We start from the raw sequence: 21903 nt of genomic DNA on the forward strand, positions 1-21903 counted from the left end.
TGTACAGTTTTTCTTTAAACAGAAAACTTCTTTCAAAATAAAAAAAGAAAGAAAATTTTCAAACGACGAAACCTCGCTTTTAACAAAACAATCAACCATGTTTTATAAAATAAAACATGGGCCTCCACATAGGTATAAGTCCCATTCCCTTACATGAAATTAGGTATTTCATTGTACATACACCTTTTTGTACATACCTCGATCAATTTGGTTTTTAACTTCGAATAACAAATCAAAAATGAAGGTTTTCTTTAAATATTCCCAAAAATACCATGGGCCTCCATGTAGGTATAAGTCCCAACGTCCCTTGTAAATACTTGTTTACATAACTTCTGAATAAACTCAATGGGCCTCTCCCCGAGTATAAGTCCCGAGCCCTGTGTATACAAACGGATCATCCTTACAGGTATATTTCCTTCATAAACTCCATTGTATACACACACCTTGTCATATATAACTGTTCATATTTGTTCATATTTGTTCATGTACTTGTTCATATTTGTTCGTACTTGTTCATATTTGTGATCGTGTTATATATACTTGTTCAACTTAGTACAACACTAGGTTCCCCATAGCCTCCTATTGGGCTTCGTGCAAAGAATCTCCCTAGTTTAGGTTAGGACATAGAGTATGGTTTCCCGGTGAAATCGCTCTAAGAGCTCAAACCAACTATACCATGCCTCCTCTTGGGCTTCGTACAAACGACTTGTCCCTCCCATAGCCTCCTCTTGGGCTCACAATGCAAGGACCCTCGATTGTCCCTCCCATAGCCTCCTCTTGGGCTTACAATGCAAGGACCCTCGGATAGCCTCCTCTTGGGCTTCGTACAAGGACCCACGGGCTTCTTATAAGCATCCCCAATATCCAAAACAATAACCTAGGAGATTAGACATTTATCATCTCTATGATAGGAGTATCTCATCTATATCATCACAAACAATTAATCAATCGAATTTCTCTTTTTGCCACAAGGCTGGCTAATCAATCAAACCTTTTGCCACCAGGCTGGCTGATTAATCAAAGTTTTTGCCACAAGGCTGGCTTCGTCGAAACTTTTGCCACAAGGCTGGCTGATTAATCAAAACTTTTTGTCACAAGGCTGACTTCATTGAAAGTTTTTGCCACAAGGCTGACTAATCAACTTGTTTTTGCCACAAGGCTGGCTAAACAAAAAAACATCTTTATCATTCTAAGCGCCATAAGTGGCATAGCCCAGGGCTTATAATGAAAAGATTTCAAACAAAATCAAACAGATGTATGTGATGATATAGATTAGATACATCGAACATTGAGATGACATTTGTCTCTTTTCCTTTGCTTCCACTAGCATAAGTGGGAACTACGATTGCTCTGACTTTCTCAACATCCCTTTGAGAATACGTAGGCACAAGGTCGTATCCTTGGCGAGCAAAACTTCTCCCTCAAACCACTCAAACCTTAGCACCCGTAGACCCCGAGCTACAGATGCTCTGATTCCCTCTAAGAGATATGTATGCAGAAGATTGCAATGATCTTTGCGATCATAATCAAACAAACACCTTAGTTTCCCACCTATTTCACAACAGAACCTCCACAATATCATAGAATGAAAAACATAACAAAGAAGCCTATAGAGTACTATAGATACGTTGGGTGCTAATACCTTCCCTTCGTATAACCAACCCTCTTACCCAAGATCTCTCCCCCACTTTTAAGGTTATTGCAGCTTTTTTCCTCTTCCTACTTTGGAAATAATAAAAAGTTTGGTCGTGACAAAAACAAAGAAAAATCTTTTTCTTGAGCACTCGAGCCCAAAGAAGGCATCAGGTGTCTCATCCCACAAACGACGATTTTTCCCCGCGACAGTAGGTAATATATCAACGACATGATATGCCTTAACTCGCCCTTCCTATAATATCTCTTAATAAGCTAGTCTATGTGGCTCTCCCCGTATATCTAGTTTCATGTAATGATGTGACACTGTAACAAAACCATTGGATGTAGCTGAATGTAGAACTCCATGGATGAAAACCTGACACACTACGTACATCTTCTAGGACCAGATAATCAAGGAATTATGCAAATATCTCACCAACATCTCTCCGACAGACTGTGGGAGGAGCAACAAAAGTGGGGGATATAGGAATATCATACAGATACCCGAACTGTCAATACATCAGTTGTGACCCACAAGCCAGCCATCCAGAGTAGAAGGATATCTCATCGAAGGAGCATGTCTCACGGTGATCTTCGTACGATGTGAAGTTTATATCATCTTCCGTGATGCATTCAAGATAAACTCTGAGCGACTTGGTCGCTTAATTCTCTCTTGGTAGGATGAAAGAGCAAGCACGTGGCAAAGCCTCGTCGTAGTGATCCGCATATGCCCATCCGGGGAGGCATGAAAAGTGACGAAGGATCCATGCTTGAAAATATTTATGTGAAATATTAGTAACGACGTAGCACAAGTGTTATGAAATATTAGTAACAATAAAGATGCAAATATATTACCGTAAATAAGGTGTTGCTTGATGTCATTTGTTTAGTCTTCCATAAACAGGCTTACTTAACTTGGAGTAGAAGTAAACTAAACAAGAGACCCCTAGTTATATTTATAAATCCTCTCCAAGTCAATGAAGTATCTCAGGTAGACGATATCGACATCGTATGCACTTTTGTCCACGAATATGGACGTACCAACCAGAAACAAAAGGTATGACCTTAATGCACGTACTTATAATGTGCTACCTATGCATCATCACCATCAGCCTCAACTGCCACATCCTTGTGGTATTTGTACGAATTCTCCAAAAATTCAAACATGGCATGACATCCTCTAGTGTCATCCATCTCCTGTTAGATATCAATGGGGCCAACTCCCAAATATTGCACCATCATATCATGTGCGTCAGGTCTAGAGAATCTATAGTAGTTTAAAAATCTCCCCTTGATCGAAAGATGTATGAGGGAAGACACATTATCAAGTGTGAGTGATATTTCACTGATCGGAAGATGGAATGAAGAAGTCTTTAAGTGTCATCTTGTTGTGTTAGAAGAAAAATTAAGTTTTACAATTATCGTATCCATAGAGACCAATGGTTTTAAAGACCGTTCAATAGCTTATAAGATTTTAAGTAGATAAAATGGTTGTGTATTGGTTATTAAGCGTGAAAGTAAATAACATAAAATATATGGCAGAAAGTAAAATGGAGATTTCGGTTTTAATAATAAGAACGCATGATGGGGTAGATTTCATCATTGAGTATCTATCATGCACGTCTATAGATCAGTAATATGAACATCTACTCTACTAATAATATTATCATGTGTTATCCCAATCTGTATATCCTTTCAGTGTCCACGCCGCGAGATCAGTCTATTACCCAATAGCTGGTATCTCGAACTATTAACCAACATAGAGAATAAAGTCCCAACAGTCGTAATGTAGTGAGACTCCACACCAATCCTGCTACAGTATGTGTGGATATCAAACCTAACCCTATGTATAGCATTAACATCCAATAGATGATTATCTTAGATCTAATAATGATAAGCATATTTCAATGTCGAGTCACACTATGAAAACAAGTTTTAGGTTACATAGCTAAAACAAGCATTAAGATTCAAAAGTCATCAATATTACAATATGAGTAGAATTACATAGAATGCCATGAATTATTTGATACATGAATATAATGATTATATCTAACCCCAACGACGATATTTTGGCTACAGTTACTGTAACGCCCTGAATTTAATTAATTGGTTAATTAAATTAATTAAGGATTTAATCGTTGGAATTAATAGAAGTGGAGAAATTATAAGTGTTATTATAAGAGGCGTAATTTTGGATTAATATGTTGTTTGGAGCTGTTAAGCTTAGAGTCGAATTATTAGTCGGTTTAATTGGAGAAATAATATTATTATTAGTAGACTAATTATTATTTAAGTGGATTTAGTCTTGTGTGTTGTTTACCAATTGAGAGGTGGTGGCTAGAAGGCCCATCATGACAATGTGGTATAATAAGTTATTTTATTAGGTTTGAAAAAGAAGTATATGTGAGGTGATGAAATCAGCAAACCAAAAACATTAGGTCACGTAGTATCAGTAGTAAATAGTTTCAGAAAACAGATTATTAGAACATAAGTTAAGATATGGTTTTAACATAGAAACATAGAGTAGTTAGCAAAATAGTTTATAAAAGTAACAATAGAGGTGACATTTGACAGAAGTATATCAAGACTGGTTTTTAGCAGAATTGTTATTGAATAGCAGGAAAATAGCAATAAACTAGTAGTTTTAAGTAGTCTAGCAGAAGCTGATAATTTAGCAGAGAAATATATTTGATGACACTGCAGTTTTAGTAGCAAAAAGAATCAATTGGTAGTAGTAAATCAATTTGGCAGTAAATGTGTAAATAATTCAGTAGTAATAGCGGTTGAAAAAAATAACACCGAATAAGTATAATTGTAGATTTAAGCGGTAAAATTGTTTAACTGGAATTAGTTGAAATTTGTCGGAGTAAGTCGTATATACTTGTAGGTATTTTTGGTTGATTTATTTTGTTATAATTATGTCGAATAAGTTGATTTGCAGGTGCGGTTTAATTGTTCCGGGTTATGGAATTGTATTGTTGATGAGTTGTTATTGAACACGTTGTTTTATATACTTGTTGATGATTCGGTTGTTGCCAAATATGTTGTTGTTGTTGAGTTGCCGTTGATTATAAGTTGTTGTTGATAAGTTGAATTGTCCCGATTTATGGACATGTTTGAGTTGTAGGTCTGATGACCCGTGTTGATTTAAGTTGATGCAATTGATGCATGTTTAAGTCGTTGTTTTCGTTGTGGTTGATGTTGTTGTTGTATGTCATTATTAACATTACATATATTGCATGATTAAGTTGGCCTTGATGACACTACATTGAAAGTTGAAGGATTATGCTTTGGCCTTGATGGCACCACGTTGAAGGCTTATGCCTTGTTGAAACGCCTCGATAACCTGGCATATGTTTAAGTTTGGAGTTCTGCTCCAAATGGTACCACATGCACTTGCATAGTTGAGTTGCATATTGAGTCGCGTGTTAAAGTTGTTGTTATTGTTCATTGTTTATTGATTATTGTTGTGGGTTGTTGTTATTATAAGTTGTTGTTGTTATAAGTCGTTGTTGCTATAAGTTGTTATTGTTGTGAGCTGTTGTTATTAGGGGTGTTCAAAACCAAACCGGCCCAATAGAAAACCGCAAAACCGAGTCAAACCAAACCGAAACCGCAAAAAATCGTATTTGGTTCGGATGTGTTTGGGCCATTTTTTAACAAACCGTGCGGTTAGGTTCGGTTTGCGGTTTCTATTTTACAAACCGAACTAAACCAAACCAATCCGCATTATGTTACAACCCACTAACTTCAATTAACTTATATCCAACCCAAACTCAAACCTATTATGCCTTAGCCTTACGATAACGAATGATTATCTATTTCTCACACTTAAGGGTTCAATTTAAGTCTTCTCAAATTTCTCCTAGCGGTATTGCACCTTCTTCTCATCTTCTTTTCCAAATACATATCATATATTTTTTTTCTAGTTTTTCATCTCTTAAGTTCTTTCTTTTTCATCTTATTATTTTTATTCTACTACTCTCTCTTCCAATTACGTTTTTAATGTTCCTCTTCTTATCTAATAGCATCTCTTCTGCTATTTCTTTTTCATCTTCTCTAATATTTTATTTATTTTTTATCTATTTTATTATAATATTTTTGATATTATTTTATGCTATTATTTTATGTTTGGTTTTACTGTTGAATAACTATGTTGATACATGAAGAGTAATTGTTGATGTTAAAATGGTTTTAAGTTGAAAAGATGATATGTCATCAAAGTTGATTATTGTAGTTCCGCTGCTTAATGTTGATAAAGTTGATTCTTGTGGTTTTAGTTCATCCGAGTATTTGTGTTATGTATCAATGATAGCATGATATTGTTGTTAAGTTGAATTGTAATACTCCAATTGTTTTTCGAAAAAGAATTTTATAACTGTGATTTTCTTAATAATTGTAGGGGTAGAATTGGGGTGTTATAGACAGTTACTCATGATTAGCATAACAATGGATAACTTTTGGATGTCGACTTGTAAGTGTCATATGCCTTGTCACCTAAGCAGTGTTTCCGCCTTTAGACTTCATATATTATTCTCATGTTATAGACTAAAGTGAACCTACTCTAATTTTGTACTACCTCGATCCACTGAAACTCCCTTTGCACTAAATTGGAACTTGTTATTTAAAGGAAAAATTCCAAGCCTCTCGCTAGGCGCACTGTCCTTGCACCTAGCGTGCTTACCCTGTGCCAACTTTAATCTGCTGACTTTTCTTCTTCAACAAGTAATGCTTGCATGTCTTCCACGTGTCATTGGTCGCATTTGTTCATCCAACGCAACCACCCCTTTGACTAGCACGTTAAACGTTTCTTCACCATTAAGTACTTACATCTAGTTATGCCACATGACCTTGATATGTACTCAGTGCGTTTGTAGCTTGGTCCTAGTGAGTCTTGCTTCTTCAGGGTTTTTACTTTGCCTATTTTTTGCATACTTAATCGTGGTTTTCTAGTTCCTTTTAGCTATTTTTTATTAATGCATACAAGAAAAGTTCAAACAGATATTTTCTCACTTTTCATAGATAAATCAAAGGATTTTGTAACAGTTGCTTGTGAAATAAGTCAATAAGTGCTGACATATTTAACGTTTCAATGAAAGTAGACAACAAATCATGGTTAATAAAAGTATACCCAGTCGTGGATAAATTTTGTTGCCTATATAGTTGCATGACATCTGTAAACCATGGTTCATTAGGTTGCGGCATCTTCATAATGTTTCTATCGTGTTGATACATTTCAACGACTCACAGTTTTATAAAAAATACATCAATGTCAGAATGTTTAAATCTTATAACACATATATTTAAGAGAATAAATACATATTTACCTCTCCATCCCACGCGTGTCTGGAAACATGGTTTGCATACAAACAAAACAGTGATGTATTTGAGGGGCCTCTTGGTATCCTTTATGGCAGTGCGGGATGGACCTGCATGGTTAGCACTCCAACACCCAAGTCAGTTCTAGATTCAAGATAAGTATAATGAAAAATGGATATCAGAGAATGTACCTTGCTCTTTGCATGTGAACTGATTTATAGCTTGGGACAAATGAAATGGATTTGAGATGGATTGGTACCTAATCACTTGTGCCTTTGGTCGGCCTAGAACAATTCTTATTTTCGATGAATGATTTTTTAACACATGTCTTCTTGACCAATCACATTGTAAACCAAACAATGTATATGTGACAATACATATAGCAAACTCCCATGCCCCTTCCTGATGTTGATCAACTTGTAATCTTCTAACGGTTGAACCACAATGTTTTTGTTTAATATCTTGAGCATTAGATAAATATTCATTTGACATGTATGATTCTTCACACACTTCTATAACTTCCACCCTCTCTAGCATGTCTATTTCTACTTATTATCCACAAGTTGTTAAAGAATGGTGCTTTATGCTCTTCGAGAGATTTTTTTAGTATCGATCCATAGGCTAAAAATGGTTCTATTTTGTGAAACTGAACTCTAACCGATCCTTCAGCTGTTACTAGTCTTGATTTGTTGCCTTAGGAAAAATGCCAAACACATGGAATTGGTTATGATGATACAATTGCATTAATTACCAAAATGACAATCGTTTGCACTTTAAAATAACTTATAAGGGATGGTATCATTCCAAATTAATATGAATAATACATTTCTTCACAATGAGGTAACTGAAGAAATTTATATGACTCTTCCTCAAAGTTTTTTTCTACATCTAAGATTGTGTGCAAACTTTAATGCTCTTTATATGGTTTGAAACAAGCGCCAAGCACATGATATGAAATATTTTGTTTCACTTTACTTGAGTTCTCGTTTAGTCATGATAAATATGATTCCAGTCTATTTATTCATCACACATCTATGCACATTATTTTTCTTCTTCTAAATGTCGATGATGTGGTTATTAATGGTTATGATCATTCTTCCATTCAATAACTTAAAAACTAGTTACATGCGTCTTAAGTCGTATTTTACGTCCAACGACATCTTCCTTCATCAAAGCCCTAAATTTGATATCTATGACTAGTTTTTATTATGATAATTCAGTGGATACTTCTTTTGAGTTTAATGTAACTGTTCTGGAATGGGCCGACACTCGACCCAAAACATAGTCTAAGGCCCAGTCCAATGCTACTTGGTGAAAGGCCCAACAAGACATCTGCTCGGATGAATCCAATGTCGGGAAAACAAGCTCAATGAGACGATCTGAGCAGTTGCTGCCGTGCGAGGGCACTTACTCGTACAACACAAGCAGTTATACTCCTTGCACATGTTGACGATACCTCCTCGTAGGGTTTGTCACCAATGCCTCTCTGAATACTACGGAGCCATCTTGCCCCGAAAAGACTGTGTTTTCCACTTCCCATGTATTTCGGAGCAGTTGAACTAGGTTGGAGACCATGTGCTGGTCTCCATTACACGCGTAGACCTTGGGAGTCTCCAATTTGGGTCTGCATGTCCAGCCCAATATGGAGACCTTGGCCAAGTGCTGGGGGCTATAAATACCCTCTTTCACTAAAAGGTCAGATATTCATCATTCTTACTCTTACTCTCTGGTACTTGCGCTCCGTTTTGCTCTCTCTTGCTCTGACATCAGAGTACCTTGCAGGTACACCCTCCATTCTCACCAGTCCAGAAAGTTGCAGGACAAGACGATCCATACTGATCAGGTACAATCAGTAACATATCATTGTGATTATGATATTTTTTCTGATCCCTTAGTGTAGTGGTAGTTTGTAGGAAACCTTAATTACTCGACTATTATTCACCCTGGTATATCTTTTATTGTTCAACAGGTAGGTCAACTCATGTATTTTCTCTAATGTCCTCACTTTGCAACGGTTCATTAAATAATTTGCTACTTGAAGTAAATTTTATCCATTGTCTATTCTTTTCGATTTGAATAATTCATAAATTGAGAGAGCTTATAGTGATGCTGATTGAACATGGTGGCTTAACACTAAATAATTGGTCATTAGTTAGTGCGTGCTTTTTGGCTCTTCATTAATTTTCTGAAAGAAAAAAAAAAAGAAGCAATATGTAAATCTGAGTATTGTGACATATGTGATGCTTATTCAAAATAATTTATTTTTATGATCATTTAATTAAACTTAGATTACATAGTTAACATCACTTTATGCTCACAACAGCAGTGCACCTTAAATTGTTGCAAATTCCATTTTACATGAACATACCAAATATATCAAAGTTGGCTACATTCAATTCACGACCCTAATAAAAAATACCCTTATTAGAGTTGTCTCACACCAAATCATCGATTATCTCTTAACAAATTGATACTCTTTGACTAAGCACGCCAATTTAAAAACACATCAATTTAAAAAGATGTTAAAAAAAAATTAGGTTCTAATTTTTTTATTATAAGAAAAATGAGACAACTCCTTAATTGTATATAATTTTAATTTTAGTTTAGACTAAAAAAGAGAGTGAGAGATAACATCAACTACTGCTTTAATATTTTAAAAAAAAAAAATGATGTGATTCGTGTAATAATAAAAAAAGAAAAGAAAACGATAGACCACATGATACAAGATAGCTGCTGCCATTGTTAATGGGTTTTATTACCATCGTGTCAACCGTGTCAACCGCCACTTTATCTCTATCCCCACTCCATTTCTCCCGATACCCCTTTTCCATTTCTCTATCTCATTCTTCTTCTCATTACTCACCACCTTCCACTTCATCAACAAAAACACTCATTTCCCTCCTCACGTAACTTTTCAACTCATTTTATTTTCTTCTTCTCTATTACACTCTTTTATTAACTCAATCTCAATTTAATCTTCAGCACAAAATTCTCAGCAATGGATAATCCAAAAAGCTCTCAACTCAAAGAATCTCCATTAGGTATAGACGAAGAAACAGAACAACAATACGCACTTCACTCTAACCTACTTCAACAATTCACCGCTATCTCTTCTATCGACAAGGCATGGATTTTCAAATCAGACTTAGGTAAACGAAATTCCACTCTCAAATTTCAAATTTCAATAATCGCGTTTGCGTTTGCGATTGCGATTATTCAACTAAGTTGATTTTATTGTTTTTGCGGTTAAAGATTCTTCACAGGGAATGATGTTTTCCGTTAGTCAACCGAACCTTCTGGCTAACAAGAAACGGAAGTTGATTCTATCGTCTACCGTTACTAAACGGAGTGACGGTTCTGTTAATTTACAGTGGGCTCCGTTTCCGGTTGAGGTGTCTGGAGTTTCGGCTATTGTTCCGTCACCTTCTGGTTCGAAGCTTTTGATTGTTCGAAATCCTGAGAGTGATGGTCCTTCTCGGTTCGAAATTTGGAGCAACAGTTATCTTGAAAGGGAGTTTCATGTACCTCAATCTAAACATGGTTCTGTGTATACTGATGGATGGTAAACTTACTATCATCACCACTTCACTTGTCATTGTTTTCTTTTGTCATTTGATTTATGATTTGAATGATTTATTTGCAGCTTAGAATGGTTTTCGTATAAGCTACAAGCTATTTTCGTAAGCCATCTTGGAGAGCTTATGAATGTCAACTGAAAATGGCATATAAATGTGTCATAAGTCGTGTATTCATAAGTTCTCCCAAACAGTCTCACAAGTGCTTATGAGTTATAAAAGTAGATAACTCAAATAAGTCAATTCAAATAGATCGATAACTGGAAACTTATAGTTTTGATATGTCATTTGTTTTTACTTGTTTGCGACCTCTGCGGGATGTAATAGTAAAAAACCGTTCATGCCATGCATTAAAATTCAATAGCTAGTGTCTTGTTCTGTGATATTGTAGGTTTGAGGGAATCTCTTGGAACTCTGATGAAACTCATATAGCATATGTCGCTGAAGAGCCTTCCCCTGCAAAGCCTACATTCAATGATCTAGGCTACAAGAAAAGTGGTTCAGATGACAAGGATTCTAGTAGCTGGAAAGGTCAAGGAGACTGGGAAGAGGATTGGGGAGAAACATATGCGGGGAAGAGACAGCCTGCACTTTTTGTCATAAACATTTCTAGGTTCTGTATAGTTTATTATTTATATTCATTCAATAATAGTAAGTGTTTTATTTATGAAGTCATAATTATAATAGTGATTTTACAGTGGAGAGGTACAAGCCGTCAAAGGAATTGACAAATCTTTGAGTGTTGGACAAGTTGTATGGGCTCCATCAAGTGAAGGCTCTGAACAATATTTGGTTTTTGTTGGCTGGTCATTTGAGACAAGAAAACTTGGTATTAAGTACTGCTATAACAGGCCTTGTTCAATATATGTTGTTAAAGCACCGCACGAATCAAAAACCAATGAAAATGAGATCCAGTAAGTTACTTCAGTTTAATTTCTTTTTTAAAGTGATTCTGTTTTATTAAGTTTGGTTATGTTGAGCTGAAGTATTAAAGTATGATGATGCAGCTCAACTGAAAATGCTCAGGCGCTTAACCTTACTCAAACCATAAGTAGTGCTTTCCTTCCACGGTTCAGGTAAGTTGATACTCACATTCCTAAATGCTAAATATGTTCTCAGTTTTCATCGCATGATCTAGTTCAACAAGTAATTAGTAATAGGTGTGGGAATATGATTTCTACAAATTTGATTCTAACACATGCATTTTCTACCAGCCCAGATGGAAAGTTTCTCGTATTTTTATCTGCAAGAAGTTCAGTTGATTCTGGGGCCCATTCTGCTACAAATTCACTTCATAGAATTGATTGGCCCAAGGATGTGAATTTCCATCAATCTGCAAAAGTTCATGATGTTGTAAGCTTTTACTACAACCAGTTTAACTCTAGCTTTATGATATATCTTTTTAAAAAGCTGTAAAATGAGCTTGTCATTTTCATTATGTCTGTTCGCCACATGACGAGTGCTTAATTTTATTTTATTTTTGTCAAACTTAATAAAGTTATTTTGATTTTTTTTTTTTTGTATTACTTTTTTTAAGATACCAGTTGTGCTGTGTGCTGAGGATGATGGCTTTCCCGGGCTTTACTTTTCAACTATCCTTAGTTATCCATGGCTTTCTGATGGCCATACTTTGGTTATTCCCTCTGTCTGGCACAGCCGTCAAGTTTTACTGTCTGTCGATGTGTTGAGGTAAGGTAACTATAACAGTTGGATTACTTTTTATTATGTTTACGATAACCATTAACAAATCATCCCGACCAAACTCTGCACATTTTCATCAAATACAGTGGACAAGTAAGGCAAATCACCCCCGCAGACTCAAATTTCTCGTGGAGTCTCCTTACGTTACATGGGAACAATATTTTTGCTGGTAACATTAGATGCTCATTTTTTCTTTGATCTGTAGTATTTGAGTCTGATATATGTGTTGCTTTACTCTAAATTGTTCAAACTACATGCAGTTTCTAGCAGTCCAGTAGATGTTCCACAGGTCAAGTATGGAACCTTTGTTGAGAAGGAAGCTGGTAATAATGAATGGAGTTGGTCGGATGTATCAAATCCCATATATAAATTCTCTGATAAGGTTTTGGTTAATCTTCGTTGGCATTATTTGTATGGATTATTTTTTAAAATAAAAACAATGCTGTGTGCTAAAAGTTCATTTGAATTTCCTGCAGGTAAGTTCTTTGTTATCCTCTCTTACGTTCAGTGTAATGAAGATCTCAGTCAAGGATGCTTCCCAGAACCCAACTAAAGGTATATGGCTTACTTTGGATTTTGGGCTAGATTAAATGCACAGGTGTATCTTAATGCAACTCTTATTTACTGATCACAACCAATTGATTTTCATTTCTATTTTCATGCCAATTTCAATTTCAGGCTCTGGTAAACCCTATGAAGCTATATTTGTGTCATCAAAAACTAAGAAAACTGACACATGTGATCCATTAATCGTGGTTCTTCACGGGGGACCGCACTCTGTCGCATTGTCAAGCTTTTCAAAGTCCCAGGCTTTTCTTGCTTCAATTGGATATAGCTTGTTGATTGTCAACTACAGGTAAATAATGCTCCCTCAGTGCCTGGGAATTTAAAATTCATTATTAGTTTGCCTATAAACTTGTAATACATCATTAATAATTAGTATGTACGCTATTAAGCACTTAAGACCAAATAAAAGACCGGGCTCTAGAGGGATTTTCGGACTTCCATTGGGATTTATCAAGATAGATGGTATCTGATAGAACTACTGTTGGGCCTAATTGTAATGAAAGGCCTGTTAGTAAGGAAAGGCCCAATCCATCTATTTGGAGAGTGTACGTTCGCAGGGGAAAGAAAGTGGGAGAGAATTCTGTTATTGACGTGGCATAGGAAATCCCTGAATTCTAGGAATATATGGGGAGGCAGAGTTTGTGAGAGGGATACGTACGTTTATTGCTATCGTTGTACTGAGGAGAATATTTTCTCTGGAGGAGCGTTGCTCTGGGTATTTGTAAATCGTTTTCCATTACTTCCATTGATAATCAAACTTCTCCATTCTCCATTTTCTCTTCTTTTGCACTATTTTATTCTTACTGTTTTCTGTGAGTTCTATCATTGGTCCGACCTGCCGGATTGTTCGAGAGGAGCCAGTGAAAGGTGTTTTATGTCAAGGAAGATGACCCGAATAGACGAGTTGGAGAACCGTGTGACTGCCATGGAGCAAACCTTTGAAGATCGAGTATCGACGCTGGAAGAAACTTTTCGTCAGACATTCACAGAGTTCCGCAACACACTGACAGAAGAGTTTGCAAGACTTCGCCGTGAGCCGGAAAGGAGTACGGGGTCGTCGTCAGTGGAGGAGACCGTATCGGAGTACAGAATGGCAGTGAAGAAGGTGGAACTACCATCTTTTGATGGTGAGGATCCTGTTGGATGGATCACGCGTGCTGAAACGTATTTTGAAGTTCAAGGAACGTCGGAAGCGGTGAAGATTAGACTGGCAAAGTTAAGCATGGAAGGACCCACCATCCATTGGTTCAACTTGCTAAGGGAGACGGAGGACGATCTGACATGGTTAAAGCTGAAGCAAGCCTTAATTGAGAGGTATGGTGGAAGACAAAGTGATAATCCTTTTGAGGAGATGAAAGATTTGCAACAGACAGGGACAGTGGATGAATATATCGCCGCGTTTGAATATGTGTCGTCGCAGGTGGGACGACTGCCAGAGGACCAATATTTAGGTTATTTCATGGGAGGACTCAAGACGGAGGTTCGTCTGAGGGTACGAACATTGAATCCACGTTCCCGACTTCAAGCAATGAAGGTCGCTCGTGATGTGGAAACGGAGCTGCGTGGTTCGTTGTTGCCCAGGGGTGGTGTTGGTGGGTTCCGCAATGGAAAGGGAAGTGGATCGGGAGGGTTTGGAACTAATTGGAAGATGGGTTCTGGGTCTAGTAATAACCCAGGTGCGACCCGAGTAGGAAGTGGGTCAAATAATTACTTTTCTGGGCCAGCCCAAAGCAAAACTGGGTCTTCTAATAACCCAAGGGGAACAGTGAATTCAAACAGCAACAACAACACCCAGAAAATTGGAAACGATGAAGGAAGAAAAAACGGAGGTGAGCGCAACCGTGGCCTCAAACATTTACCGTACGCAGAATTGATGGAACGACGATCAAAGGGGTTGTGTTTCCGATGTGGAGAAAATTATCATCCTCTTCATCAATGCACTGAGAAGCAACTCAGATTGGTGATCTTGGGAGATGATGAGACAATTAATGAAGAAGGTGAGGTGATAGCCATTGAAATCAAAGAAGATGAGGATGAAGTGTTAGATTGCAACTCTATGGGACTGTTTGGAATCACTGAATCAAAAACAAAAATGAGCAATAACCCTCCTACTACACTGCGCCTCAAGGGAAGTTTGAATGGAGTGTCGATTGTAATCCTAATTGATAGTGGTGCCAGCCACAATTTCATTTCACCTCAGGTGGCCACCGCATTAGGGTTAGATGTTGAGCAAGGAAGATCTATGGGAGTGAAATTGGGGGACGGTCACCGGGTAACAACAAAAGGGAGATGTAGGGAGATGGAAGTTCATCTAGGTGAGTTTATCACTAACGTTGATGCTTATGTTCTGGAGTTGGGTGATCTAGATATGATTTTGGGAGTGGCTTGGTTACAAAGATTTGGGAAGGTGACTTTTGATTGGGAGAGAATGACCATCAGTTTTTTATGGGAAGGAGAAAGGGTGGAATTGCACGGCCAATTCTTCACGACCTGGGGTGTTTCAACAAACAATGCATCTAATACAACAATGGATTCCTTGCATAGTCTGTTAGAAGATGAAATAGCAATCGCCGTGGACGAAGAGGTACCAGAATTGACTGAAGTACAAAAACAAGGACTTGTTGAAGTGTTGAGCAAATTTAAGGGAGTTTTTGAAGAGCCCCGAGGACTTCCACCCGAAAGGGAGATTAATCACGCCATTGAATTGCAGAAAGAGGCGGGACCAGTGAGTGTAAGACCGTACCGTTATCCTCATCATCATAAGGAGGAGATTGAAAAACAAGTCCAGGAGATGCTTAGTCAAGGCATTATTCGAAATAGCTCTAGTGCTTTTTCAAGCCCGGTCATTTTAGTTAAGAAGAAGGATGGATCATGGAGGATGTGCATTGATTATAGAGAGTTAAATAAGGTCACAGTACCAGATCGGTATCCTATACCTGTGGTGGATGAGCTCTTGGATGAACTACATGGGACAAAGTATTTTTCTAAACTGGACTTAAAATCTGGTTACCATCAGATTAGAGTTAAGGAAGAGGATGTGCAAAAAACAGCATTCCGAACGCACGAAGGTCATTACGAATTTTTAGTGATGCCGTTTGGATTGACAAACGCACCTGCCACTTTCCAATCTACCATGAATCAGATTTTCAAGCCATATCTTCGTAACTTTGTTTTGGTCTTTTTTGACGACATTTTAGTATATAGTAAAAGCTGGCAAGAACATTTAGCACATCTGGCTCAAGTGCTACAAGTGTTGCAACATCACAGTTTCATTGTTAATCAAAAGAAGTGCAGTTTTGCTAGTAGGAAGGTGGAATACTTGGGTCATGTGATATCAGAACAGGGCGTGGCAGTAGATCCAGCTAAGATTAATAGCATTTTAGAGTGGCCAATTCCTCACAATGTCAAGGGAGTGAGAGGGTTCTTGGGATTGACCGGATACTATCGAAAATTTATTGTTGGCTATGGTAAAATAGCTAAACCGTTAACCGAATTAACCAAGAAAGATGGATTTCATTGGGGATCAGAAGAGCAGAGGGCATTTGAGCAATTAAAAAGGGTTATGATTCAAGCTCCGGTGTTAACCCTTCCAGATTTTACGCAACCTTTCGAGATTGAATGTGATGCATCCGGGAGGGGAATTGGTGCTGTATTAATGCAGAAAAAGAAGCCTATAGCTTACTTCAGTAAGGCTCTATCAAAGAATAATCTAAGCAAGTCAGCTTATGAGAAAGAGCTGATGGCTTTGGTGTTGGCTGTGCAACATTGGCGTCCTTATTTGTTGGGAAGGAGATTTGTAGTGTACTCCGATCAGAAGAGTTTGCGGCATTTGCTCCAGCAACGCATCACTACAGCTGACCAACAAAATTGGATAGCTAAGTTATTAGGCTATCACTTCGAAGTAGTTTACAAGCCTGGCCCTGATAATAAAGCTGCAGATGCCCTATCCAGAATGTATGAAGAAGTGGAATTAAAAGGAATAACGTCATTTCCCATATGTATGCAAGAGCAACAGATTCAACATGAAGTTAGAAATGATCCTTATTTGCAGAAAGTGATGGCGGATTTGCAGCAAAATCCTACTTCTCAACCGGGGTTCCAGTTGATCAAAAACAAGTTGTTTTATCATGACAGGCTGGTGTTGTCTTCGGACTCTGAGTGCATACCATTAATGCTGAAGGAATTTCACTCTTCCACTACTGGTGGTCATTCTGGGTTCTTGCGCACGTATCGAAGGATAGCTGGCAACCTGTATTGGGTAGGAATGAGGAAATCAGTACAAGAATTTGTGCGGAGTTGTGACGTGTGTCAACGCCAAAAGTATTCTGCATCCTCTCCTATGGGTCTGTTGCAGCCCTTACCGATTCCGGAACAAATTTGGGATGACATCTCAATGGATTTCATAACCGGCCTTCCAAAATCTAAAGGTTACGAAGCTATATTTGTGGTAGTGGACAGGTTATCTAAATATGGACACTTTATTCCCCTAAAGCATCCATATACTGCAAGGAAAGTGGCTGAGGTTTTCACTAAAGAGGTGGTGCGTCTTCATGGTATCCCTCGATCGATTGTTAGTGACCGTGATCCCTTATTTGTCAGTTTATTTTGGAAGGAATTATTTCGATTGCAAGGGACAGTATTGAGTATGAGTTCTTCCTATCACCCGGAGACGGATGGACAAACGGAGGTGGTCAACCGGTGTTTGGAAGCATACCTTCGCTGCTTTGCGTCAGAACAACCAAAAGAGTGGTCACAATGGATTTCTTGGGCTGAATGGTGGTACAATACCACATTCCATGTGTCCACTGGCACGACGCCGTTTGAAACAGTGTATGGGAGAAAACCTCCTACCGTGGTGAGATTCCTTAAAGGGGAAACGAAAGTGGAGGCAGTAGCTACTGAATTGAATGACCGTGATGAGGCTTTACGCCAACTGAAGTATCATTTGATTCGTGCACAGGAGCAGATGAAAAGATATGCCGATAAAAAAAGAAAAGCGTATTCGTTTGAGGTTGGAGAATGGGTATTTCTAAAACTTCGACCCCATAGGCAACAAACGGTGGCGCGAAGGATTAATCAAAAGCTTGCTCCAAGATTTTTTGGGCCCTTTCCTATCCTTAAGAAGATAGGACCTGTGTCTTACAAGCTGAAACTGCCCGAGGGAAGCAGAATTCATGCTGTGTTTCACATATCTCAACTTAAGAAAGCGATTGGAGAGTATTCGGCAGAACCACAACTTCCAGAAGGGTTAGAGATGGAACCGGATAGTATAGAAGAGCCGGAAGAGCTGTTGGCTTCAAGGTCAGTCTCACATGGTGGACAGCGAGTGCGCCAATGGTTAGTACGTTGGAAGGGAAGAGCAGCAGAAGATACTACATGGGAGGATGAATCCACTTTGAAAAGTCAATTTCCCTCCCTCAGTCTTGAGGACAAGACAGTTGCTTCTGGGGGAGGCAATGATAGAACTACTGTTGGGCCTAATTGTAATGAAAGGCCTGTTAGTAAGGAAAGGCCCAATCCATCTATTTGGAGAGTGTACGTTCGCAGGGGAAAGAAAGTGGGAGAGAATTCTGTTATTGACGTGGCATAGGAAATCCCTGAATTCTAGGAATATATGGGGAGGCAGAGTTTGTGAGAGGGATACGTACGTTTATTGCTATCGTTGTACTGAGGAGAATATTTTCTCTGGAGGAGCGTTGCTCTGGGTATTTGTAAATCGTTTTCCATTACTTCCATTGATAATCAAACTTCTCCATTCTCCATTTTCTCTTCTTTTGCACTATTTTATTCTTACTGTTTTCTGTGAGTTCTATCAGTATCTCTGTTCAATGAAAAAGTTGGATGTTGGAAAATGTATTTGCACTAGAACACCACAGGAGGACCAAGAATCCAAATCCTGTAAACTAATGGACAAAAAGAATAATCTAGGATAGGAAAGAATGATATTGCCAACACCTTTACCTCCATAGCCAGTATGACCCCCACAATGCTTGAAGCCTCTCTTAGATGTCATACCATAGTTGAACAAATGTCTAGGACTAGTGCTTCTACAAGTTTCTTACTTGACAATATTTCTCAGAGGTTCATTAGGATTTGGCGAGGAAGCCTTACAATCTCTTCCGGGGAAAATTGGATCTCAGGTACTTAGTTGTTTTTCTTTCTGATTTTTAAATTTTCAAGCTTATGTGTTTATCTATCTACTTTAATTCTCTTTCTAATCAAGCTCAAAAGTTATATTATGGCCTTATTTTTCTAAGAAGATGGATCTTGATTTTAATTTGTCATATGCAGGATGTCAATGATGTACTCAATGCTATTGATCATGTCATAGAGTTGGGACTTGCCAGTCCATCAAAGATTGCGGTACTTGGTGGTTCACACGGTGGCTTTCTGACAACCCACTTGATTGGCCAGGTTCACACATACTGACTTTTAAAATCTGATACATATATTTTTCGTATAGAATTCATTTAATCCGTAACTTTTTGTGGAAAAAAAATTTAAATAACAAAGTTTAAAAAAAAAATTACCAAAAAAACAAGCTTTTCAAAAAATTTACCAAAGTGTTTAGGTTTCGCAGGACCCCCTGGAGTATGCGCCAAATGAATTGGCGCATTGGTACAAAAATTATGTGTATGCGCCAAATGGTTTGGCGCCAATGTGTGTCACCCACATTAGGTTAGCCAAATGGTTTGGCGCCTATGTGGGTGTTTTTTTTTTGACTTTTTACACTAATGAGCCAAATGAATTGGCTAATTCAAGAAAATCTTATACCAATGCGTCAAATGGTTTGGCGCATACTCTAGGGGGTCTGCAAAACCTAGATACTTTGGTAAATTTTTTAAAAAACTTGTTTTTTTGGTAATTTTTTTTTAAACATCGTTATTTAAAAAAAAATTTCCACTTTTTGTGACATTGGATCGTTGGATTTGTTGTCAAGATAATTTAGAAAGGGCTTTTGCTTGTCATGCTGTAAATTGAATAGTCACAAAATTAGTAGGTTATTTTGAGAGCTGCATATCGTATTTTAGTGGCAGTCATTATTTTTATTAGTTGATTAATTTCATCAACAAACAATATTAAAACTTATTATTGTATCAAAGTTTGGGCTCTCACAAATTTATTATAGGTTTTGTTTTAACATTGTTCAGAATTTTATCATGTCTTTTTGATTTCTATAGGCACCAGAGAAGTTTGTTGCAGCAGCTGCTAGAAATCCAGTTTGTAACCTTGCGCTGATGGTTGGTACAACTGATATTCCTGATTGGTGCTTTGTGGAGACCTATGGAACCAATGGGAGGGATAGAATTACTGAAGCACCTTCAGCAGAGGATCTGACTCTATTTTATAGCAAATCTCCCATTGCACACATCTCAAAGGTCTGTACATACAACTGGTCTCAAATTTTTTATGTGCAGTGCATACAACTGCTCTCAAATTTAATGAGTCCGGCATTCCGAAACCTTCCGGCATTACAAATTTGTATTTTAATTTGTATTTTGATGTGTGCAGGTAAAAACACCAACAATTTTTCTATTAGGTGCCCAAGATCTCCGCGTCCCAATTTCAACTGGACTGCAAGTAAGATTTTAATCCTCACTTTTAAGAGCTGCATTACCTTTTATACTAAGAACCGTGTGATGGAGAAAACCATATTGTTCAAATCTGTAGTTTGCTCGGGCTTTAAAGGAGAAAGAAGTACCGGTTAAAGTCATCGTGTTTCCAAATGATGTTCATGGAATTGAAAGGTACACAAATCATACATAGAGTAAACATCTATTATGCTTAATAGAATTGTAATTGATAAAATAGTTTGGCTTAATTTATGTACAGACCACAATCCGACTTTGAAAGCTTCCTTAGCATTGCTGCATGGTTCAACAAGTACTGCAAATGAGTAAAATTTTCAGACACCGGCATCAAATCATATGATTTCCTGAATATTCTAATCCATTAATCACAAAAGAAGCGCATCAGTACAAGAAGGCGGATATTGATCCTGCAAGTGGAGTGTTGTGTAACTGTATTATGTTGCAGACTGTATTTTAAATATGAACATGATAGTGGAGCGAATTGTGTTTGTCATATGGGCTTTCTTTATCTTTCAATAAAAAAAATCATTTATAAAGTAAAACATGACACGGAATATTTGAATATGAATAAAATTCCGATGTTTTTCTTTTCATCGGCACATATCTTAAAGATTATGTCAATATAGGATTGTTTTATCTTCCAATTCTTCATATATATATATATATATATATATATTTATACCGTTTGCAGAAAGTAAAATCTAGATTATTATGTTATGGAATTTGAATTTGCTTATGTTATGATTGTTTGTAGTTATGGTGCATTCTAATGCTATCTATGACACTACTCTATTTATGGATATAGAGAAAAACTTGGAAGACCTCAAAAATAGTGGTTGTTCATCTCTTCTAAACAAACACCTTAAATACATACAATTCCATTGCGTTTGCAGTCTCACCTGATTCATCATCAGAAATATAGAAATATATATATATATATATATATATATATATATATATATATATATATATATATATATATATATATATATATATATATATATATATATATATATTAGGACCTTATTCAAATTATGCCCTCAAAAGTTAAGTTGAGATACTTCTCCCACTTATGGAAAGCATCATGATACATGTATTCTTTTTTCTTCATAATCATAAAGTGAAGGATAAAATGGTAAACTATAATTGAGGGAATGATCTCCTGGTGAAGATTTAGGTTTTGAAAGAAAATTTCTCTCAAATTTTCAAGTTTGAATTCCGCCAACTATATTTATTGGTTCATCATGCTAAATAAGAAATTACTTATTATTGTAAATTAAATATTTTTTATAATTTAAATAAAGGTTCGATAGACTCTTTTAATTACTTTTCCGATTTGTTACAAATGCATAATATAATAAAAATATTAGTTATTAAGTTATAATTTCTTTTTGACTAATATAGCTTTTAATCATCGGTGGAATTTGACTATACAAAAATGTTAGATGTAGAAAATAATATTTTTTTTTGGCAAAAACATTACCAAAAAGTAAAATATAAATCATCCGTATTCA

At 37.0% G+C, this 21903-nt stretch overlaps 1 protein-coding gene across 1 annotated transcript; it reads left to right on the forward strand.

Annotated features, from left to right (window-relative positions):
• Window positions 1–9679: 9679 nt before the first annotated feature.
• On the forward strand, window positions 9680–20982 carry LOC131595782 (acylamino-acid-releasing enzyme-like). The gene is made up of 18 exons (XM_058868252.1): window positions 9680–9860; window positions 9937–10103; window positions 10207–10516; window positions 10921–11142; window positions 11228–11443; window positions 11537–11605; window positions 11744–11882; window positions 12067–12218; window positions 12317–12399; window positions 12491–12612; window positions 12707–12785; window positions 12909–13086; window positions 18877–18937; window positions 19089–19211; window positions 19979–20176; window positions 20310–20378; window positions 20469–20545; window positions 20631–20982. Exons 1-18 carry the CDS (start codon window positions 9700–9702, stop codon window positions 20692–20694), a joined length of 2490 nt encoding a protein of 829 aa, XP_058724235.1. The 5' UTR covers window positions 9680–9699; the 3' UTR covers window positions 20695–20982.
• Window positions 20983–21903: the final 921 nt, after the last annotated feature.

Source organism: Vicia villosa, linkage group LG4, assembly GCF_029867415.1.
Source record: "Vicia villosa cultivar HV-30 ecotype Madison, WI linkage group LG4, Vvil1.0, whole genome shotgun sequence".
Lineage (NCBI taxonomy): Eukaryota > Viridiplantae > Streptophyta > Magnoliopsida > Fabales > Fabaceae > Vicia > Vicia villosa.

Excerpts from the sequence above, each read along its gene's own strand:
- LOC131595782 (XM_058868252.1), top strand. The coding sequence starts at position 9,700 with ATGGGTTTTATTACCATCGTGTCAACCGTGTCAACCGCCACTTTATCT. Across the intron at positions 13,087-18,876 it reads TTGTTGATTGTCAACTACAG|AGGTTCATTAGGATTTGGCG; the intron begins GTAAATAATGCT and ends AATATTTCTCAG. Across the intron at positions 19,212-19,978 it reads CAACCCACTTGATTGGCCAG|GCACCAGAGAAGTTTGTTGC; the intron begins GTTCACACATAC and ends TGATTTCTATAG.